Genomic DNA, 20,406 nt, shown 5'->3' with positions numbered 1-20,406 from the left:
AAATCTGGAGAATAGATAACGACAGTGAGAGAAATTTCTCTTTTTCAATAGCGCAAGGGGATATTTAATGGCCACTTGATTAGGCAGTCGGGCCTTGGTTTAACATCTCATTCAAGGATCAGCACTTCCTACAATGCAGTCCCCATAGAACTGTGCCTGAGTATCTGCCTATGAGCTTGAAGTACCAAAGTTTGCAACCATATGATCCAGAGGTGAGAGGGTTGCCAAATGAACCAGGCTGGTGCCTATATACTTTATTGCTGGTGATGCATTGGGTATTTCCATTCAAACGAATTTCCACAAAATTGTAAGTGAATGAATTATGAACACAGTTTGTGGAAGTGAAACATGCTTTTATTTATATATAATATATACTGTGTATTGTATTTACATGGGAGAAAATAGATAATGTCCTTCATTAAATATGGAGCCTAAGTGTTAATACACGGATATGTATTTTAATCAATGCATTGTCATATTTTCTATAAATATATTATCTGAAAGGCTACTTCATTAAAATTAGATAATTTGTATTGGCACATAGGAGCATAGGATTACATTGACATAAAAGAATAACAATTTCACACGTCACTTGATAGAAGACATAAGTATAATTCCTGCTTAGCATAAAAGCAATTGTTTAACACTTGTAAGACCATCACAAGTTTTTTTAAAATCTCAGTATTGTCTCTTTGTGAAGATATTATAAATTGTCAAAACCATAATTCAATATTGTACGTACTGAAATCCCCCAAAATTAGCATCATTCTAAATCCTTATATATGCTACTCTGATATAACCAAATGTCTGGACTATCTTACCTCAAATCATACAAAATCATTTTAAAATCCTGTGTAGTATTTCCACTTTTATGCAAATATTTAGTTGGAGGTTTCCACGTAATTGCCAAGGTAAGAATAGCTTGAGTTCAATAAAGACATAAGATCCAATATAATGATGTTACCTAATGTTGTTGCATCCCTTCTTGGACACAGCAATTATAAGTCCTGTTGTACAAATAGCAGGAAGTTAGGCACTGATGCTGCAGATTCACATCTTCACCACCTAGGCGTGATCCAATAGTAGGTGTAGCATTGTGACATGTATGTGGATACATTTTTTTACAAACTCTATCTGTTATAATATTGGCTGAGGTTTTGATCTGTGATATATTTGTTTTAAGTTCCTTAAATTCTCTCTCCAGTTAGTTAGAAAAAAAAATGTACTGCCATGTGGATTCTGATTGTTGCAAGTGATACCATCACATATACATTCATAGACACAGAAAGCAAAGTTCTTTTTAAAATGCATTTCTGAAGTATCTACACTTTGTAACTAACCAACAAAGTCCTAGCTCAACAGTTAAACTGTAAACTCATCAAATAATCATAATATTTAATGTATTCAATAAACAATTTAAAACATGTAACTATTTTCTTCTATTTCATGAAAGTGATAATATGACAGTCAGACTGGACAGCAGCAAATTGCTTATAACCGGACTTGCACACAATGTAGGCAAATTTTAGTTCGGGAAACTCTAATGAAGCACACAAATTAGGACTTGAGAAATTTGAGTTAATGTACAACCTAGATTTGTACATATTGGATTTGCATACAAGTTCAAAGTAGTCAGAAAGATTGCACTGAAGGAGATTGAGCAACTATTTCAATGCAAATGTGTCAGCATTTATGGTACAGTTCAAATCCACACACAGCATGTTGACAAAACTCTCTAATCTGATCATTGTATCCCTTTAAAATCCTACACCTTACAAAAAGGATACTCCATTATTACATCACCAAAAAAAAATCACGGCATGAAACATTTAACTATCTTATACCAATGGTGCCCTTGTCAATATTTCATAAAGAATACACATTACAAAACAATTAGTATCGAAATAACAGGGTATATTAAGGCTTATATTTACAGATTACAATTCCTGATCATTTTCTTTTTTTAAAAAAACCCACATCTGAACGCTACACTAAACCAGGCCATACAAACAGTAAGATTACATTGGAATACAAATCTATGAAAATAAATGTTTTCAATACATTGAAAAGGATCGATGTGAAGTAGTTGCTTATTTACCACTGAAACAAATCTTGGGTTCTAACTGGTTGGGGTCAATGAAAACTCAAGTTCTGGTAAATTGAATCGAGATCCAAAAGATTTGGAAGATTCAACTTGAGCTTTATTCAGATCCACTGACCCCCGTGATTTGTAACCAAGGGAAGGAAGTTTGAATCTAGATTTCTTACTTTTTGTATCACCATTAATATTCAGAGTGCTGGAAGATTGGGCTTTTAAATTTAAACCATTTGTTGACCCATTAGTTGGCTCATCAAGGTCAGATACTGAGGCTGATCTGACTTTAAATGTTCCGCCAGAAATTCGACTTAAACTGGGATCATTAAATTTAAGATCTGAGGACTTCACATCTACTCCAGCACCTGGAACATTAGCATTAAAAGTGGGCAGCTTGACTCCACCTTTAATCGATGGTTCAGGAAGATCAATGTTTCCCTTTACTTGGGGACTTTTCAAATCCAGTTCTTCATCACGTCCTGAGATTTTGGGTGCTTTCATGTTAATGTCTACATCTGGCATTGTGATGCCTGCCTTAGGGAGATTAACGTAGAAATCTGATCCCTTTACTTTGGGATTTGACAGGTCCCCATCGATTTTAAGTCCCTTTATGTTTGATCTGGCATTTTCAAGTGAAGGAAGGTTCAAGTCTGGCAATGATGCTTTCAATGGAGACAAGTTCATTTCAGGTGTTTCAAATTTTGGACCCTGAAATTCTGCAGATGGAGCCTTCATATCAAACTTCTTGCCTTCCAAGTCTATGTTTGGTCCTTTGATGGCTCCTTGAAATTTAGGATCAGGAAGACTGAGCTGACCATTAACATCAGGTTTATTCAGATCCATATTGACATCTGGAACTGATGCTTTTGGAAGGGACCATTTGAATAAATTTTTAAATTTTTGACTTTTGCCTTCTAAATTTCCTTTAGGTGTTATATCAATCTTTGGGGATTTCAGATCTGCATTTATCTCAGGCATTTTTGCTTTATAGTCTGGAATTGATAATGATGGTGATGACACATCTGGAATCTTGAATTTGCCTTCAGCATTTGAAAGGTTGATATCTTGAAATAAACCATCCCCATCTATCTGTGGCCCACTGAAGCCAGCTTTCAGATCAGGAGCAGAAAGGTTAACATCAGGTTTTGAAGTGTTAATTCCAGGTAAGTTCAGTGAAGGGATTTTCAAAGTTGGAGTTTTGATTTTAGGTACATTCACGTCCATATCTAGCTTTGGTGTTTTTACATCTAGCTTTGGTGTCTTCAAATCCAGCTCTGGTGTTTTCATATCTAGCTTTGGTGCTTTTATATCTAGATTTGGTGCTTTCAAATCCAGCTTTGGTATTTTTGCATCAACTTTTGGCAATTTCATCTTTCCGGATGGCAACTTAATATTCGTTTCTGGAAGATCAGTATCCAACCTCAATCCAGGCATCTTCACATCAGGCTCTGAAATGCCAAGGTTTGGTTTTTTGAACTTTGGAAACTTCAGTTTGTCCCAGAACGTAAGATTTGTATCTGGCACATTGAGATCAACCTCAGGACTCTTCACATCAATGGTAGGACTTTTGAAATTACCATCAAGTTTTGGAGAAACACCTTTTATATTTGGCACCTTGAAACCCAAATCACCATCAGGCCCTGAGATATTGGGTCCCCGTAAATTGAATGAAGGCATCTCAACATTTGGAGTTTTGAACTCTGCACCTGGCATATTGATATCAATATCTCCTTTTGGAGATTTCATGTCAATGCCTTTTGGTTTCACATCACCCTTGATATTCACACCTGGTAGATCCACATCAGGTAGATTTCCTTTTTGTCCTGAGAGTGAATATTTTGGCGTGGTGAATTTGGGTATGTTGAAATTTCCTCCTAGAGCTATGTCTCCAGGTTTGGGAGTGTTGATATCAAGATCTGGACTCTCTATATCTAACTTTGGGCCTTTGAAGTCAGTTTCAAGTTTAGGAGCAGTGAGATCAATGCCTTTTGTGTTTGGTGTGAATGAGGGGAGTTTTATCCCCAAGCTTTTTATCTTTGCTTTGCGATCATCAAAATCTACATTAGGCAGTGTTACGTTTGGCCCATGAAGATTGATATTTGGATCATTCACCTCAAAGCTGGGTTTTTTCACATCAATGCCAGGAACCTGAAATTCACCTTTAGTTTTAGGGAATGAGATATTCACGTTGTCTGTGATATCTGGTTTCTTCAAATTAACGTCGATGTCTGGGACTGATAAGTCTCGTCCAGGTGCATTGAAAGTTGGCATTTTGAATTTTTTACTTTGAAGATTTACATCTGGAACATTGATACCTAAATCCCCTTTTGGCCTTGAATATCCACATCTGGAATGTTTAAGCCTTTCTTCATCTTGAAATTGGGCATTTTTAATTTGCCATCTAAATCCAGATCAGGTTTTTTCATGTTTAGGTCTGGAGTGTTGAAAGAAGGTAAGCCAATATTTGGCATCTTCATTTTGCTACTTGGACCATGGAGGTCAATGTTTGGTTTATTCACATCAACGTTAGGACTTTTGATGCTGAATTTAGGAAGATCAACATCACCGGTCACCTTTGGAGTTTTAAGATTAACATCAGGTTTTGAAGGTTTAATGTTCAGTGAAGGCAGTTTGAAAGTTGAAGTTTTGATTTTAGGTTTAGGAACGTTAACCTCTAAATCATTCAAGTCTACCTTTGGTGCTTTTACATCCAGCCCTGGTGTTTTTACATCAACTTTGGGGAATTTCATGTCTTCCTTAATCTTTCCAGATGGCAACTTAATATTCGTTTCTGGAAGATCAGTATCCAACCTCAATCCAGGCATCTTCACATCAGGCTCTGAAATGCCAAGGTTTGGTTTTTTGAACTTTGGAAACTTCAGTTTGTCCCAGAACGTCAGATTTGTATCTGGCACATTGAGATCAACCTCAGGACTCTTCACATCAATGGTAGGACTTTTGAAATTACCATCAAGTTTTGGAGAAACACCTTTTATATTTGGCACCTTGAAACCCAAATCACCATCAGGCCCTGAGATATTGGGTCCCCGTAAATTGAGTGAAGGCATCTCAACATTTGGAGTTTTGAACTCTGCATCGACTCCTTTTTCTTTTAAGCTCGGAATTCCAAAGGAAGGACCACGAATGTCAGGATCTTGAAGTTTCATAGCCTTTGGATCAGCATTCTGTGCATTAATATTTGGTGTTGGCAATTTAAGATGTTTCTTGATCTTCTTGTTGTATATATCCGTGTAAGTTTGATCACCAATCCCCTATAAATGAAATAATTTGCAGTGTAAGTACACAGTGTAAATTCTAAATGTGTTATTGTTAAACTAAGTATACTTTTCTAAATGTAAAAAAACTTATTTCTTTTACCGCATCTAGACTTTTGAGGCTGAAATTTCGAAGTTTCAAGGAGTCTGGAGATGTGATTTCACCATCTGAATGCAGTTTCAAACCCGCTTTGCAGGATTCAGAATATTTCAGTATTTGGGCGACATCTCCACTATTCATATTGTCAAAATATATTGTTGCTCCGTAGATATGATCACCTATGATAATGAAGATAACTGTTACTTAAATAAATATGCTTACATAAGCTGCTGCAATTTAGTACAGGTACCTCTGGATGCTAAAATCATTAGACATATTTTCTTAATGGACTAAACTTAGGAAGATATAACGTATCTATAAGTTAGAAAATAAACAATTTTGAGTCACAACATTTAGAATTTGCTGAACAAAGTTGTGTGAAGTTGTAAAACCTAAAGGATGGTTAAAAAATATAGTAAAAGTTAGGAGAGTTGCTATTTCTTTTTATGTGGCTCATTTACAACTGTGCTGTTTTCACAACCCTTCTAAAATGTACCTCTTTGACCAAACCTTCATTCAACTTTTTCCTACTACCTCGATTTCCCATCTTGCGCAGGTCTGCACTCGGGCTCTATAAAGTGCTTTGAAATATCCTTTGTGAGAGTTGCTAAATATGTTCTGTTTCAACATTTTATTTATATAACTTTATGTATCAAAACTTTACATATTGTTAAAGAGGAGGAGTACTCTGCCAAATTGCTACATAATCTGAGGTCTGTCCTGAAGGATGCATTACTTAAAGAAGTTAAAACTCATGGAATGAATGGCAAGTTGATGAGCTGGATTGAAACAAGCTTGCTAGTAAAAAAAAACTAAAATTATTGATGAATTGATAGGGAAATAAAAATAAAACCTAAGGTTCCCAACAAGGATAGCCATAAAAGGTGTCCATGTAGACAATGGATGAAGACAGGATCTGGCTAGGTTGTGGGTTGCCCCATTGGTCAAAGGTATGCCAATACTTAGGTGGAAATAATGATTGTTTGGCCAAGGTTTCAAAAGGCACCTGCAACCGGTAGAACTATATCCCAGTAGAAGGAAAAGAAAAGAATCAAATAATAATCCTTGCAACTGATATAGCACATTATCATCTTGTCAAGATGTCGCAAAGCACTTCACAGGATTGTACTGTGAAGTGGAATGACTGTGCATTTGTAGCAGCTTATTTGCACATAGCAATTTCCCACAAACAGCAATGCAGTGAATGACCAATATTATTTGGGGAATTGTTGGTCAGGATATTGGGAGAAACTCCCTTCTCTTTTTGAATAGTGCTGTGAGATCTTTGAAGTCCCTTTAAACAGGCAGACGGGACCTCAGTTTAAAGTTTTATCCGAAGGACAGCACCTGCAACAATGCAGAACACCCCCAGCACCACACTGGAGTCCCAGCCAGACTATGAATCTCAAGGCCTAATGGAAGGCTTTAATCCAGGGCTATCAATTGATTCAGGCTGGGAGAAGAGAATCAATTAGTGGAGAGACAGGCAAAAAAAGAAATATTGGAATTCTATGCAATTGTCTCATCCCAGGAATATCAACACTAACATTCATGCATTAAAAAGCAAATGTTAATTACCTTTCTTCAAAGTACTAGCTTTTGCAATGTCAGAGTCCTGCTTAATGTCCCTGATGATAACCCCTCCATCATCTGCATCGGCCAGGGTTAGCATGCTGGAGAGGGGCTCTCCCTTCCCAGGGCGAATTACCTCAGTGTCACTATTCATGATGAGGCTCTAGGTTAAAAAGAAAGGGTAAGCAAAAGTTCAGTCAATCTTTTAGAGTCAAATAAAATGCACAAAATAAAGCGTTTGGCTTTTGTGTTTCTCAATGTTACGGAATTGCATTCTACAGAATGTGCATTCTCTACAAGGCAAATCTCAGTAATCCATGCATTCACTAGCTCAATAATATGCATTGACGATGGATTATGCAGTGATTTTTCCATTCAAAACAGAAGTAATTTATTGCTATGTTGATCACCTCCTTCAAAAAAGTAGATAGGTATCTGCTTGAGAGCAGAGATGGAAAAGTAAAACTTCCAAAAGTAACTTCTATATTGCAAGGACTAGGGAAGGGGAGAGTTTTTCTGTCTTTGGAAGAAAGGGTAGGGTTAAATAATGTCCCTGATGGTTGAATATTCTGAAGTTTAACTAAACCACCTTTGGACACCAGGGAATAAATATCTATGCAGAACTTTTCCCCCGGGAGTAAAATAGTTAAAATAAGTCTATGAGCCCTTGGAGCATTAATTATAAAATCAGGCACTCCTCTGCGCATTGCTCTGCAGCTGTTAAGAACTTGCTCCAGAAATCACCTCTGGCATATCCATTAACATGCTACAAGCATTGGTATAAGTACTGTACACTGAGATTTGCAGTGTAGAGATTGTAAAGACAACTGCTGCTCAGTGTTGCGCTACAATCACAAAATCGTTGTTATCAGTAAAAGAGGGGAAAATAAATATTGAAATTTCCGATTAGACAAGAACATAAATCATTTTGCTATTTAAACTAAAAAACACTGGATTGCTTTCCCAACAACAGTTAAAATACAAATGGTAACTTACCATGTTGTCATTCTCAGTCGCAGCTCACCTGATATAAACTTCTGTGAAGACAGATTGAATAGAGTCAATGCCAAGTTTATTCTCTAATATCGCTACACCACATTTCTGAGCATGACAACCTACCAAGGAAAGTTTAGTGAAGAATATTGTAAACCATAAGCGCAAACTCAAAGAAATCAGAAACCACAAAAGATTCAGGAACTTGATCTGAACCTTTTATTCTCCAGTTATTTTCCAGTATTTATGTATAAATTTGATCTTACTGCATTTACACAGAATAACTTTCTATTATAGTTTTTTAAATGGTGGTTATAACTGCAGGCAGTTTGGAGAGGAATGACCTGTGTATTCATCAAGATGAGGGATGCCAGTGCTGGGAAATAAACCCTTTGCGTTGTGACAAGTTTTAGCACTTGTAGACCATATATAGTGTAGCTTGAGGCAGAGCGAAACACCCTCTACTCCAACCCCAACAATGTGCCTCAGCACTAATCTCAGAAGAGTGCCCTCTTTTGCACTAGCATGTCATTCACCTTGATGTGAAAATGTGCAATGTGACAATAAAACATTTTGCATTTTTGTACATATTTCTGACATATTCAATAGTTGAAAAACTACTGAATATAGTGCAACAGCTCACTGCTACACTATATTCTTTAAAGAGAAATAACACATTCCACTAGTACAGTACAACTCATAATTCCTCAGGTAAGTAATGCAATATTTTATAGTCCACCGAGGGGTGCTGCTACATCGTTTATAAAGCTGCCAGCTACTGCAAAAAATGACGACTCCTGATCAAGTCAGCAGTTACCATTAGTTTCTCGCTCTAGTAACATAACAGAATTCCAACCCAAATGTAACCATCACTTTAAAACTATTTCATTATTCAAATCATGATACAGTAGAAATCATAAGCTTCTGGATTATCTGATTGCTGAGTTTATTCGAAGCTGGCAATGACCAGAATATTATATTTAATAAAAACTGAAAAGATTCACCGATAAGCTTACTCTTCCATCTGTCTTTGCTGTGTTGATTATAATCTCAAATAGCCTGGGCATTGGAAGTTGGGTATTGAAAGCCTTATTTTTTTTATCAGCAAAACAATCTAAATATATAACAATTTAAATATATAGGTACTGAAAGTTTTTGAGAATGAGATTCCCAACACAAGTAGACCTCATATTATCCTTTCTTTTCAAAGAGCCGGAACAAACAAGATGGGCCAAATGGCCTCCTTCTGTGCTGTGTAGGAGGATCATGTGCAAGACCTTCTCCCAATACTATTTTAAAGCTCAACAATGTGAGGTGCGGCTGTAGCAATCCTCCCTCCTTCTGTTCCTCCCTACTTTGTGACTGTACATCCCTGTGACATTATAAGAACCATCTGTACAATTATGATTTGCCCTAAAGTTACATGTTCAACACGTTTGTCATAAAATATCATGAATGTTAATTGTGTCAATTTGCTGCCAATGTACTTTAACAGCCCGCCAGATGAACCATTTAATCATTTCATGGCTATTTGTGGGACTTTCCGATGTACGAAGTAGGTGACTTTTGCTCACAACGGCACTTGTGGACAGTAATTACTTGTGAAGTGCTTTGACTTTCCCTCTTCCTACCAATCTGATCAGGTTCCTTAATTAACTAGTGAGCTAGTAAACAGAGGTTTAACTGATAAACCTCCATAAACCTTCATTTATATTAGGAATACAAGAGTTGTGAGAAAAGACAATTACACTCTCATTTAGTCTCATTTTCAAACACCATCAGTCATTTTCTCACATACCCACCAATCCCATTTGCCATCAAATATCCTTCTGACTTCTTCTTAAAACTTCCTCTCCTCCACTCACACTATCTGCTTCTGCCTGTGTGACTTGTTTCATGTGTTAACCACCCTTGCATCAATGCATGAAACAGGTCATTAAAACTCAAATTTTCTCTTCTTAACATTTGGCTGAGAAAGTGCAATGGTGACACTGAAAATAAACAAAATGGGTATCTTGTGGTGCAAGTAAAACATTGAGGGATTATCGGGTTAGGTTTTTTTGATTTTTCTCATCTGGAAGGTTTCTTTTATTTGCTGATGAGGAATACCCTGTGACAAAATTATATTGAAGCACTAATGTCAATGTAAAGCTATTACATTATTATTTTTTCCTTTGAGATTCACCACCCTTCGCTGCCTCTATGGTGACAGTGTTTGCAGTGATGATTAGGTTGCATGGTGAAGCTACTAAACTGGAAACACAATTACATTTTCCATCACAAAATAGGGTTTCAATACAAGAAAACAGGTTTCACATCAAGTGGCGTCAACAGATTTATATGTAGGTCAGCTGGACTGGGCGGATCCATAATATTTAAAACAAGGCTGGCACACCCTAGATTTTTGTGAATGTTTATGTTTCTCATGTTTATTTTGCAATTGAACATTCCTCTTAGATATCTAACAAGCAACATAACACTAAAGAGGAAGTTGCTGCGAAACTAAAAGTCATATTTAAAGCTACATGAATTTTGTTCTGGGGGTGCTGAGGTCCGATTGATTTTAAAGAATCTCTTAGACTATATTGGTTCCAAGTCATAGTACTGGAGCATCCGAGTCAAGGCCACTCCTGGCCTCACTGGAGGCCGGAAATTTCAGACTAGTTGGTGTCTTAAAATTCAAGTTTATGCAGCATTTTGGAAAATTCTTAATACTGTATCACTCTTAACTTGGAAGCTTGTTTTTTAAAATAAAGGCAGCTTCCAAAACACTAGGACTGAATTTAAGAATTTTCCAAAATGGTAAAACCATGAGGAATATCAGACCTATGATGTCCTTTATGTGTACTTTCCAGCACAGATCGCTGGATAGTGATCAGAAATATGACCCCTTGTGTCCCTCCCTCGCCCAGGAGTGTGAAGTTAATTGCAGTATCCATACAGCCACCTCTACAGAGATGAATCAACTCAGCACTGAAAATAAACAAAGTGCTGAAAAGCAGCCAGAGTGCTTGCCAGCTATGTCATTCGATAACACAGTTTGTACAGTTAGCTATTAAATTATAGTGTGCTTAGCGAACAAGTGAAGAAACAAAGATGCATTTTGAAGAGGCATAGTGTTTACTAAACACAAAGGTATAACGAAGATAGGATGTGGGGAACGGCTCTTTGTCACTGTCATAATAATAATAATATAATAATAATCCTTGCATTTGATATAGCGCTTTTCATGTAGGAGGACATCCCAAAGCGCTTCACAGAACACACTGTAAAGTGAATTGACAATATATTTGTGGGCGAACGCGGCAGCCAATTGCGCACAGCAATGTCCCACAAACAGTCGTAGAATGAAAATGACCAATTTTTATTATTGGTTTTGGAGGGATTATTATTAGGCTCTGTGTGGAGTCAGGAAACTTGCCCAAGGTTTCGTCCTGACCTGCCTGGAATTGAACTCGGGTCTCTCACTTGCAAACCGAGTGCTCTAACCACTGAGCTACAGGACTCCACTACCATCACAATACCATTAAGCACAAGAGATAAAATAACAACAATAACAAATTGCTGACATAAATTGTGTGCCAGCCTGGTTCAACGATAGCACTCTCACCTCTAAGTCAGAAGGTTGTGGGTTCAAGCCCCACATCGGGACTTGAAATCATATAGTCTAAACTGACAATCCAATTTAGTGCTGGGGATGTGTTGCAGTGTCAGAGCTGTCGTCCTACAGATAAAACGTTAAACCGAGGTCCTGTCTGCCTGTTCAGGTGGACGTTAAGGATCCCCTGGCACTATTCACAAAGAGAAGGGAGTTTCTCATGGTTTCCTGGTCAACAAATCCCCAAAATAAAATTGGTCACCCATTCCATGGCTGTTTGTGTGTAAAAACTGACTGCAGCATTTTCATCCAGATAATACCTAGGCAATCCACTTTACAGTATATCCTGGGAAATGCTGTGAGATGTTTCGACAATGTAATAAGGTGCTACATGAAACACAAGGATTAGTTATATTATTGGAAGGACGTGAGTATTGTAATACAAACGCTGTTGTGTTTTATGCTTACAAACAAATCTTTAAAATCGACCTGGGTTTGGCTTGTAAGATCATTTTGTCTTTAAAATTTAAGATTGTGTAGAATTGTTGAAAATTCTTAAAAATCAGACTTAATCTAGCAGCCAGTTCTTTTTATAAAGTGCAGAACACCAGCTTCCAGATCCCTTTTCCCTCCAAACAAACTGCAGCAATTCATCGCTAAACGTACAGGATAAACCCAGCATTAAATACAGTCCTGTGATATTCAACATGCTTGTTGAGAGCAGTGATATAAGAAAACTGTGAGTGTTGGAGATCTGATACAACAGAATTGCACAGTATTGGTTGAAGGGAAAGAACAGGTTAAAATTTGGAGTGTAACCTGGTTGTGTAGCTCAAAATCTGACAAAGAGTCACACCCAAACCATCAACAGGCATTTTATGTACAGTCAAACCTGTTAATGTAACCAACTCTGTTCAACCACATGTTGTCAACAATCACCCTGGAACAGTCCTGAAAGATTTTCCATAATAAACCACTTCTATTCAGCAACCACCTAACTAATGCAACAAGTGGCCACTCTTTTTTAGCCCTGTCAGTGTACAGACACTCTTTTGAGTGGTCAGATCTCGTCCGGTTGGCTGCTCAGCATGACATTGGTCAGCGCTGGTATTCTGGCAGGAGTCTGCACATGGGCCAGTTGAAATTTTTGGCCGCAGGAAAGGATAACAATTTGTATTTTGTAATTGATTTATTAAAACGAGTTAGATTTATGGGTTTGTATATGCATTGTATTTTTCTATAAACTTTTATACTTAGACATTCTACATACACCAATGAACCCCTATCAGAGGCCACCCTTATATAAAGGCCACTTTGGGCCAGGCCTCTGAGTGGTTGCTGAAAACAGGTTTGACTATATATTGCACATGGCCTTCAGATCACAAGTATCACTCCTTTAAACGTGCACAAGATACTGAACGACTTGCATATGAGATTGTTCTTTTCTTTCAAGCAGAATGTAGCTCATGACGTTGTAGAATGAAAGTCTTGAATACAACAAAACTACATTCACATTCATTCACTGCTTGAGATCAAACATTTTGTTGTTTTAATTCACCTTTTCAAGCAGCTATGGAAATAAAGCTAGGGTAGTCCATAATAATACAAATATTTAATAATAATCATTGCATTTTCTATAGCGCCTTATCACATCTTCGAGACGTCTCAAAGCACTGCACAGGATATACCATTCAGTGAATTGACTGTACATTTTGTGGGTAAAACGAGGCAGCTAATTGCACATAGCAGGGTCCCACAAACAGTCGTGGATTGAGTGACCAAATTATTTATTTATTTTGAAGGAATTATTACCCCGGAAAGCGAACCGCTTATCAACTAACAACTGGGTTCCTACTTACTGCTAGGTAAACAGAGACATGTGGAGTAAGGAAACTTGCTTAAGGTTTCACTCCATTATCAAAACTGGTATCAATATCAAAACTTGGACCCATTCCCCTGGGAAAAAACTCAAGTTGTTTGCTTAAAGGAGAAGAACACTGCCCTTGAAGCCAAACTGGCAGCACTCCTGCTACCCTCCCTGAGTGTACAAAGAGAGGCTCCTTTGCTTCACATCTTCGTGGAGCAAATTCATCAACTTCAAGAAGCATAAACAAAGCGTCAGTATTGCCTAGAGCCCTTCTACTGCCAACCAAAAATTTTCTAGAAGCATGCAGGAAACAGCTTCAGAATACGGTACACAGAGCAATGCTGTCACCAAGACCTCAGTTCAATGTCATTTATTGTTCAGCCGGGTGTCTGACACACGAGGAAACGCATCACCATGCTTAAGATGCCCAACAGTTGTTAGTCAATTGTCGAATCGCTTTTCCAGGGATAATAATCCCTCAAAAAAAAACAACAATAATTTGGTCGCTCAATCCACAACTGTTTGTGGGACACTGCTGTGCGTAATTGATTACCGTATTTCGCCCACAATTACACAGTCAATTCACTTTACAGTATATTCTGTGAAGTGCTTTGAGCTGTCTAGAAGGTGCAAAAAGCGATATATCAAATGCAAGGATTATTATTATTAACAGCATCCAAACCAAACTGAGATTTCCATTCATCCCAGCTACACATGGGAATCCCAGGGATAGATTGTTTGAATGGAATGCACTCTCTCCCTGGCAGGACACATCTGGCTTACCCAATTCTGAATAAATATCAGGCGCAGTTTGGCAAGAGTCAAGGCTCGGGGATCCCAGAGTGTGTAGTCTAACCAGCTAAAACTGGATAGATTGCTATTGATATTGCTGTCTGGCAAGCTTTTCCGCTGATTGTCCAGCATGGGCCACCCTACCTGTTGGGGCTTTGGCTTACAGGGTTAACAAGAGCTGAGTGGAATGATTCACTGCCCCATTGACTGGTCTGCCCTTCCAGGTCCTGTTGATGAGCCAGGCTGACTGCACTGTCATCAGCAGTGCCCTGGAATACTGAGGACCCAGCTGGCTCAGGAACCGGACTACCGAGACTACCACAGAGGTCTGGCTCAATTCCGACATTCTGTTGCCAGTCACGTCACCTTGGAGTCAGTTCAGCCACAAGAAGATCCCGCTTAATGGTAGGTGTGTGAAAGTGGTACAACATATCCATCTGACAGTAATAAAATTACGACTGCCTTTACTATTGTCTGAAGACCAATCTTATCAGCGTACACATGCATAGCTAGAGGTCCCATCCTCTAACTATGTGCTCTGGGACCCTATTATTATTAGACTTTACTTAGCAAACTGACTAGTTTACATTCTCAGGTGCCTGAGTAATAAGGAACCTAATAGTCATGTGTGCTGCCTGAAGCTCTCAACTGAGCATGGAATGCAGAGTTTCATAAACTGCATACTTCTCATGACCCTAGACGCATGCTGTCAGTGTTAGTGATTAATAATAATAATGATCCTTGTATTTGATATAGCGCTTTTCATGTCTACTATACGTCTCAAAGCACTTCACAGAATATACTGTAAAGCAAATTGACTGTACATTCTGTGGGCGGAAACGCGGCAGCCAATTGCGCACAGCAGTGTCCACAAACAGTCGTGGATTGAAGTGACTAATTTATTATTGTTTTTTTCTTGAACGATTATTATCAGACGTGTAAAGTAAGGAAACTTGCCCTAGGTTTCGAGATTGGTAAAGTAGGTTAACTCATCATTAAACATGGCATCCTATCAGACACTTGAGCTTACCCTTCAGCAGCCCTGATGGTGTAGTGCAGTGGTGGCCAACCCATGGCCCGTGGGCCACTTTCGGACCACAGGGCCATCAAGAAGTGTCCCCCCGAACTTTGCACTAATCTAGGTGAGTGTGTTTTAAGTCAGTGTTTTGATTCCAGATTTATTTTGATTGAATATTTTTTGATTTATGGCATAAACCAAGAAATATTCAATCAAAAAAAGTTATTTTGTTGGCTGACCAAAAAGGTTGGCCACCAATGGTGTAATGGATAGAGCTGCATCTTTTGGACTAGGCGCTCGCTGGATCGATCGTAGTCTGTACTGAGTTGCTGGTCTTAAATGATACTGCATGGAGAGACGAATTTGAGTGGAGCCAAGCCCAAACCAGCTCTCACACATTCCCTCAGGGATCTCCGGATAGTGATCAGGAGTTCTCATTTGCAGCAACTAACCTTCAGCACTGGGTGAAATTGGCACAGAGCAGGATTTGACCCTGCATCCTACCAGCCAGGATGATTGAATCAGAATTAAGTCATCTGATGAGTTAGTCATCTTTCTCACCAAACTGATCAAAACATATGAAGTGATAATTAAAGCTAACATTTTTGAGCTCTTACATAGCTGAATTCTTCCCTGCACCTGTATTGCTAGCAGGTGCAGGATTACCAGGGGGAAGAATGGGTGGAGTATAGTTTACGTTTTTAGTTTCTCTGCAAACCTACACCACGCCCATCCATATCATCTAGCTTACCCAGCTCACCCCGTGCATTGTTATTATCTTAATCAAATGAAGGTCAGTAAAATCTGTTTAAGGAGAAGCTCACTTTATCGAATTTTCTATTATCCTAAACGTCACAGAAGGACCCATCTGTACTTGGCTGGCTTTTCTCAGTTGTTTTAGAGATTTATACATTCAAGCTCCTGGTCAGAAACTGTCTGGGAACAAATATTTTATAGAAGACCTCCATCCTCCACTCCCCTGGTTTGGCTTCATGAACAGGAATAATAGGTCAAGGGCAGTGCCCCTTGTTTGAATAGTCAAGAGATTGGTTCGTTATTGTTACAAACAATAATGTGTACTGAGAACCTCTCCGCCAACAGTTCAATCCAAGTGATCATGGCCAAGACTGTTAGATGCTTTTGTGGAGACCTTGAGCAAAAGTCTTAGTAGAAATTCGAATCAAACATGGATTGTCTAGATGTAGATTCTATCCTCTAGCTAAGCACTCTGGGACCCTACCCTGCGTGAGGGACACTATATAAATGTAAGTTGTTGTTGTTGTACTATGCAATGCTATTACTGTTCTGCAATGCTCTCTGAATCCTCTCAGTGAACCTCTTACTTGCATCACCATCCTCCAAATTGGGAACTGGTACTTGCAGCTCCGAATAGCAGTCATAACAATGTAAAAAACCAACACAATGGCTTAAAGCAGCGAATGACAGAAGACTGTCAAACATTAAACCCTGTCCCTCCACACTCAATACATAATATATTCCATTATGCACTCTCCCTAAACCATTTACTGACTTGAGGGAAGGTTCTACAAATATGTTCCCTTAATCCATTGAGATACTCAAAGTGCATCATACCTGAGGGAAGTCAGAAGAAACTTCTTTACCCAGAGAGTGCTGGGAATGTGGAACATGCTACCACAAGGAGTAGTTGAGGCGAATAGCATAGATGTATTTAAGGGGAAGAAAGGAATAGAAGGTCATGCTTTGAAGGCTTAGTTGAAAAAGGGCAGGAGGAGGCTCATGTGGAGCATAAACACCGGCATAGACCAATTGGGCAGAAGAGCCTGTTTCTGTGCTGTATATTCTATGTAATTTTATGTAATTCTATATCTGTCTATATCGACACCTACACCTCAAGCAGGGTTTTCCACAGATGACATTTCCACAGTCCCAATCTACACAGCCCCACCTCACTCCATGAAGGTTTCAATCACCTCAAACAATACAATTTAAATTTATATAGTGCCTTTCACATTAGAACCTTTCAAAGCACTTAACAATGCTAGCAGGGAACCAAAACTGGGGGTGGAAGCCAAGGGGTGGGGAGGGGAAAGCTCAAAGAGGTACACTTTGATACGTGCCTTGAACAAAGGGTGGGAGCGTGTGAGTCAGAGGAATTCCGGACAGAATTCCAAACAGCAGGGGCAGAATGGCTGAAAGCCCACCCTCCTGCTGATAGTGGGGCAGATAGGGCGGGGACATGAAGCTGCACACTATTCGCTGAGCGAAGGGAGCGACTAGGTCAGTGTGGTTAAAGAAGGTTGCAAATGTAGGCTGGGGCAATTACATGGAGAGATTTGAACGTGAGAATGAGTATCTTGAACTTGATAGGAAGCCAGGGGAGGTGAGCGTAGACGGGGGTAAGGTGTGGTCAACCCTTCTCTTTGTGACCCCAAGTGCATTCCAACACTGTGAAATATCTCATATTCATAGGTTTTAAATCATTACCTTAAAATGTAGGGGAATTTGGGAAAACAGTCTTAAATTCAGTTGAGGTTTGGAGGCCACTTTTTAACAGTACTGTGGCAAATCAGCTTTCAAATTATAACAAAATTTAAGATTGTTTCTCAAATTCTGTACAATTTTAAACATTTTAAGACATTGTCTTGAGCCCTAGATATTTTGTTTTGCTCAGCTGGGTGTCTGACATATGCGGAAACCCATCACCATGCTTAAGAGTATCCAAACCAAACTGAGAATTTCATGCATCCCCTCTACACATGGAAATTCCAGAGGTTCCTTGATATCCACCTGGTTCTCTTTGGAAAGAGATTATTTACAATGATTTAGCTGCTCCACATATCAACTACTTCAAGCCGCTTTAAACCAGTCGATTTACACTGCAACACAATAACCTCCAGGATACCCTGCCTTCGAGTAATAGATGAGCAAATGCAACAAATAGGTTATTAAATAGTTATGTACATCCACACTCAATATGTGTTTAACCCATTTATACTGCCACAGTCCAGTCCACAGTGAGCTCCTACAAAGAGGTTGTCAATTTCTCTCTCCATTTCTGCGCTTTTCTGCTAAGTGCAGCGATTCAATTTGAGGTAATATTCCATGAGTATTAGACCCACACTTCTGCTACCTCACCCAAGTGGCCAATTTTCATTGCGAGTCTAGTGGGATATTATATAATAATAATATTCCTTGCATTTGATATAGCGACTTATCATGTCGTTGAGACATCTCAAAGCACTTCACGGAATATACAGTAAAGTGAATTGACTGTATATTTTGACGTCCCTGTTCTATTCCACCAGAGAGGGAGGACCCACCACAGCTTAGCTCTATCCTATCTTCACCCAAAGTCGGACACCGGCAGTTTCCAGCATGAGCCACTGGATGCCGATCAGGAACATGATCACTGCCTACTTTCTATAGCCCCTGTTGTAACTGGTGTAAAGGCTGAGATGTGCTAACTTAGCAATCAAAAGGATCCAGGGATCAATCCTGTGACTTTTTGGTCTGGGTGGCTGGGTGCTGCACTGGGGCGCAAAGTGAGCTTTGAACCTAGTATTGGTACCATTCCAGTTTAATTCAGAGTTTACATCGAACACCCGTCATGTCACATCAGATTTATATACAGTACCTCCAAACAGGACTTCATACGTAAAAGAATTGCTAACCTCAAACATATTCTATTGAAAATATTCTTCCTCTCCATTTATTTTAAAAAACAATTAAAAAATCTAAAACAAATTATATGATTTGTAAAAGCTATCAATTCAAATTCTAGTGCATAACTGAATCTTTACTGTGGGTGGAATTCTTTCCCTCCCCATTTTAAATCAGTGGAGAGAACAAGTCTCCGCTCTCTTCTGGAGTCAGAATTCCAGCTTTAAGTTTTCAGAAATAATTTTGCCTTCCTCTCCCCCACTCCAATTCCAAATACGCAATGAATAACTCTCTCATCTTCAGGTCAAATACAAAGCACAGATAGATTCTCCACACACACAGCCTCTCCAAAGGTCCCAGCTCCACACAAGACGTGCACCCACTGCCAAAGCATTTAACATCCTGAGGTACTTGAGACTGTAAATCCTACTAAATCTAAACCAGGAATCAGCTCACAAAAACTCTAATCAATAGTAACTACTTTTAAAATTGCTTCAGATATTTACTCTGCATTGATGCATCTGTTATTTGCACATCATATTTTTAATAATAATAATTCTTGCATTTGATATAGCATTTATATAGCACCCTTCACGCCAGACAGTGCCTCAGAGCACTTTACGGTTGCTAACCTCAAACATATTTGATACAGCACAGAATGAATATTCCCCCAAAATACAAGTTGTGCTGAATTCAAGCTTGTACCTTACCTAAGAGTAGATCACGCGACACTTGTGTAGCTAACAGTTCGCCAGAAATGTGCAGGTGCAGTGAGGAACTCCTGAGCAATAATGTTCTCTTCCTGAACCTCAGCTTAAATGCCTTTGTCTGAATGTAGTTCTGTAGTTATCAGACAGGTTTGTCAAAGATCTGAATTGATAAGTGTGTTTGGTAAACCCCTCAGGGAGGGGCCTGGATCCAAGCACAGGTTTTGGTCAATATCTTGTTCACATTCTCTCAGACACGCAATATGCTGTTTGCTAAAACATCACATTGAGTCCTTTGGTCCCACCCCTTCAGCAGGTGTTCCTGTGCCACAGCATTCCTGCCTCAGCTAAATAACCACTTTTATGAAAGCAAAGCTGTAAAACTTTTTTTAAGTTTTTAAATCCAGAAGAATTCACTGAAATGTTGGAGCTGCTTGAGAAACTATGAATTCTGGAAGTAATGAAATGAAAATCGTTGCATTTGGTATAGCGCCTTTCACATTTAGGAGAATCTTTCAAAGTCCTTCATAGGATTTACTGTAAATTATAGTGACTGGGTATTTTGTAAGTAAATGCAGCAGCCAATTTCTGCACAGCAATGTCCTACAAACAGCTACGGAATTCATGATTTTATCTAGGGGATTGATTGTTGGCTAGGAAACCGGGAGAAACTTCCTTCTCTTTTTGAACAGTGCCATGTAATTTTTAACATGCAACTGAACAAGTAGATTAGATATTTGTTGTTTG

At 38.8% G+C, this 20,406-nt stretch overlaps 1 protein-coding gene across 1 annotated transcript; it reads right to left on the bottom strand.

The window, feature by feature from the left end:
- Nucleotides 1–343: 343 nt before the first annotated feature.
- Nucleotides 344–19,725, bottom strand: si:ch211-125o16.4 (neuroblast differentiation-associated protein AHNAK). The gene is made up of 6 exons (XM_042333762.1): nt 19,663–19,725; nt 8,039–8,079; nt 7,049–7,205; nt 5,474–5,649; nt 4,873–5,367; nt 344–3,481 (listed from the first exon to the last, which is right to left on the bottom strand). Exons 2-6 carry the CDS (start codon nt 8,039–8,041, stop codon nt 2,120–2,122), a joined length of 2,193 nt encoding a protein of 730 aa, XP_042189696.1. The 5' UTR covers nt 8,042–8,079; nt 19,663–19,725; the 3' UTR covers nt 344–2,119.
- Nucleotides 19,726–20,406: the final 681 nt, after the last annotated feature.

The sequence above is a fragment of the Callorhinchus milii genome, unplaced genomic scaffold (genome assembly GCF_018977255.1).
Source record: "Callorhinchus milii isolate IMCB2004 unplaced genomic scaffold, IMCB_Cmil_1.0 Scaffold3, whole genome shotgun sequence".
Taxonomy (NCBI): domain Eukaryota; kingdom Metazoa; phylum Chordata; class Chondrichthyes; order Chimaeriformes; family Callorhinchidae; genus Callorhinchus; species Callorhinchus milii.
The sequence above is the reverse complement of the archived record's forward strand: the minus strand, read 5'-3'. Positions and strand labels throughout refer to the sequence as shown.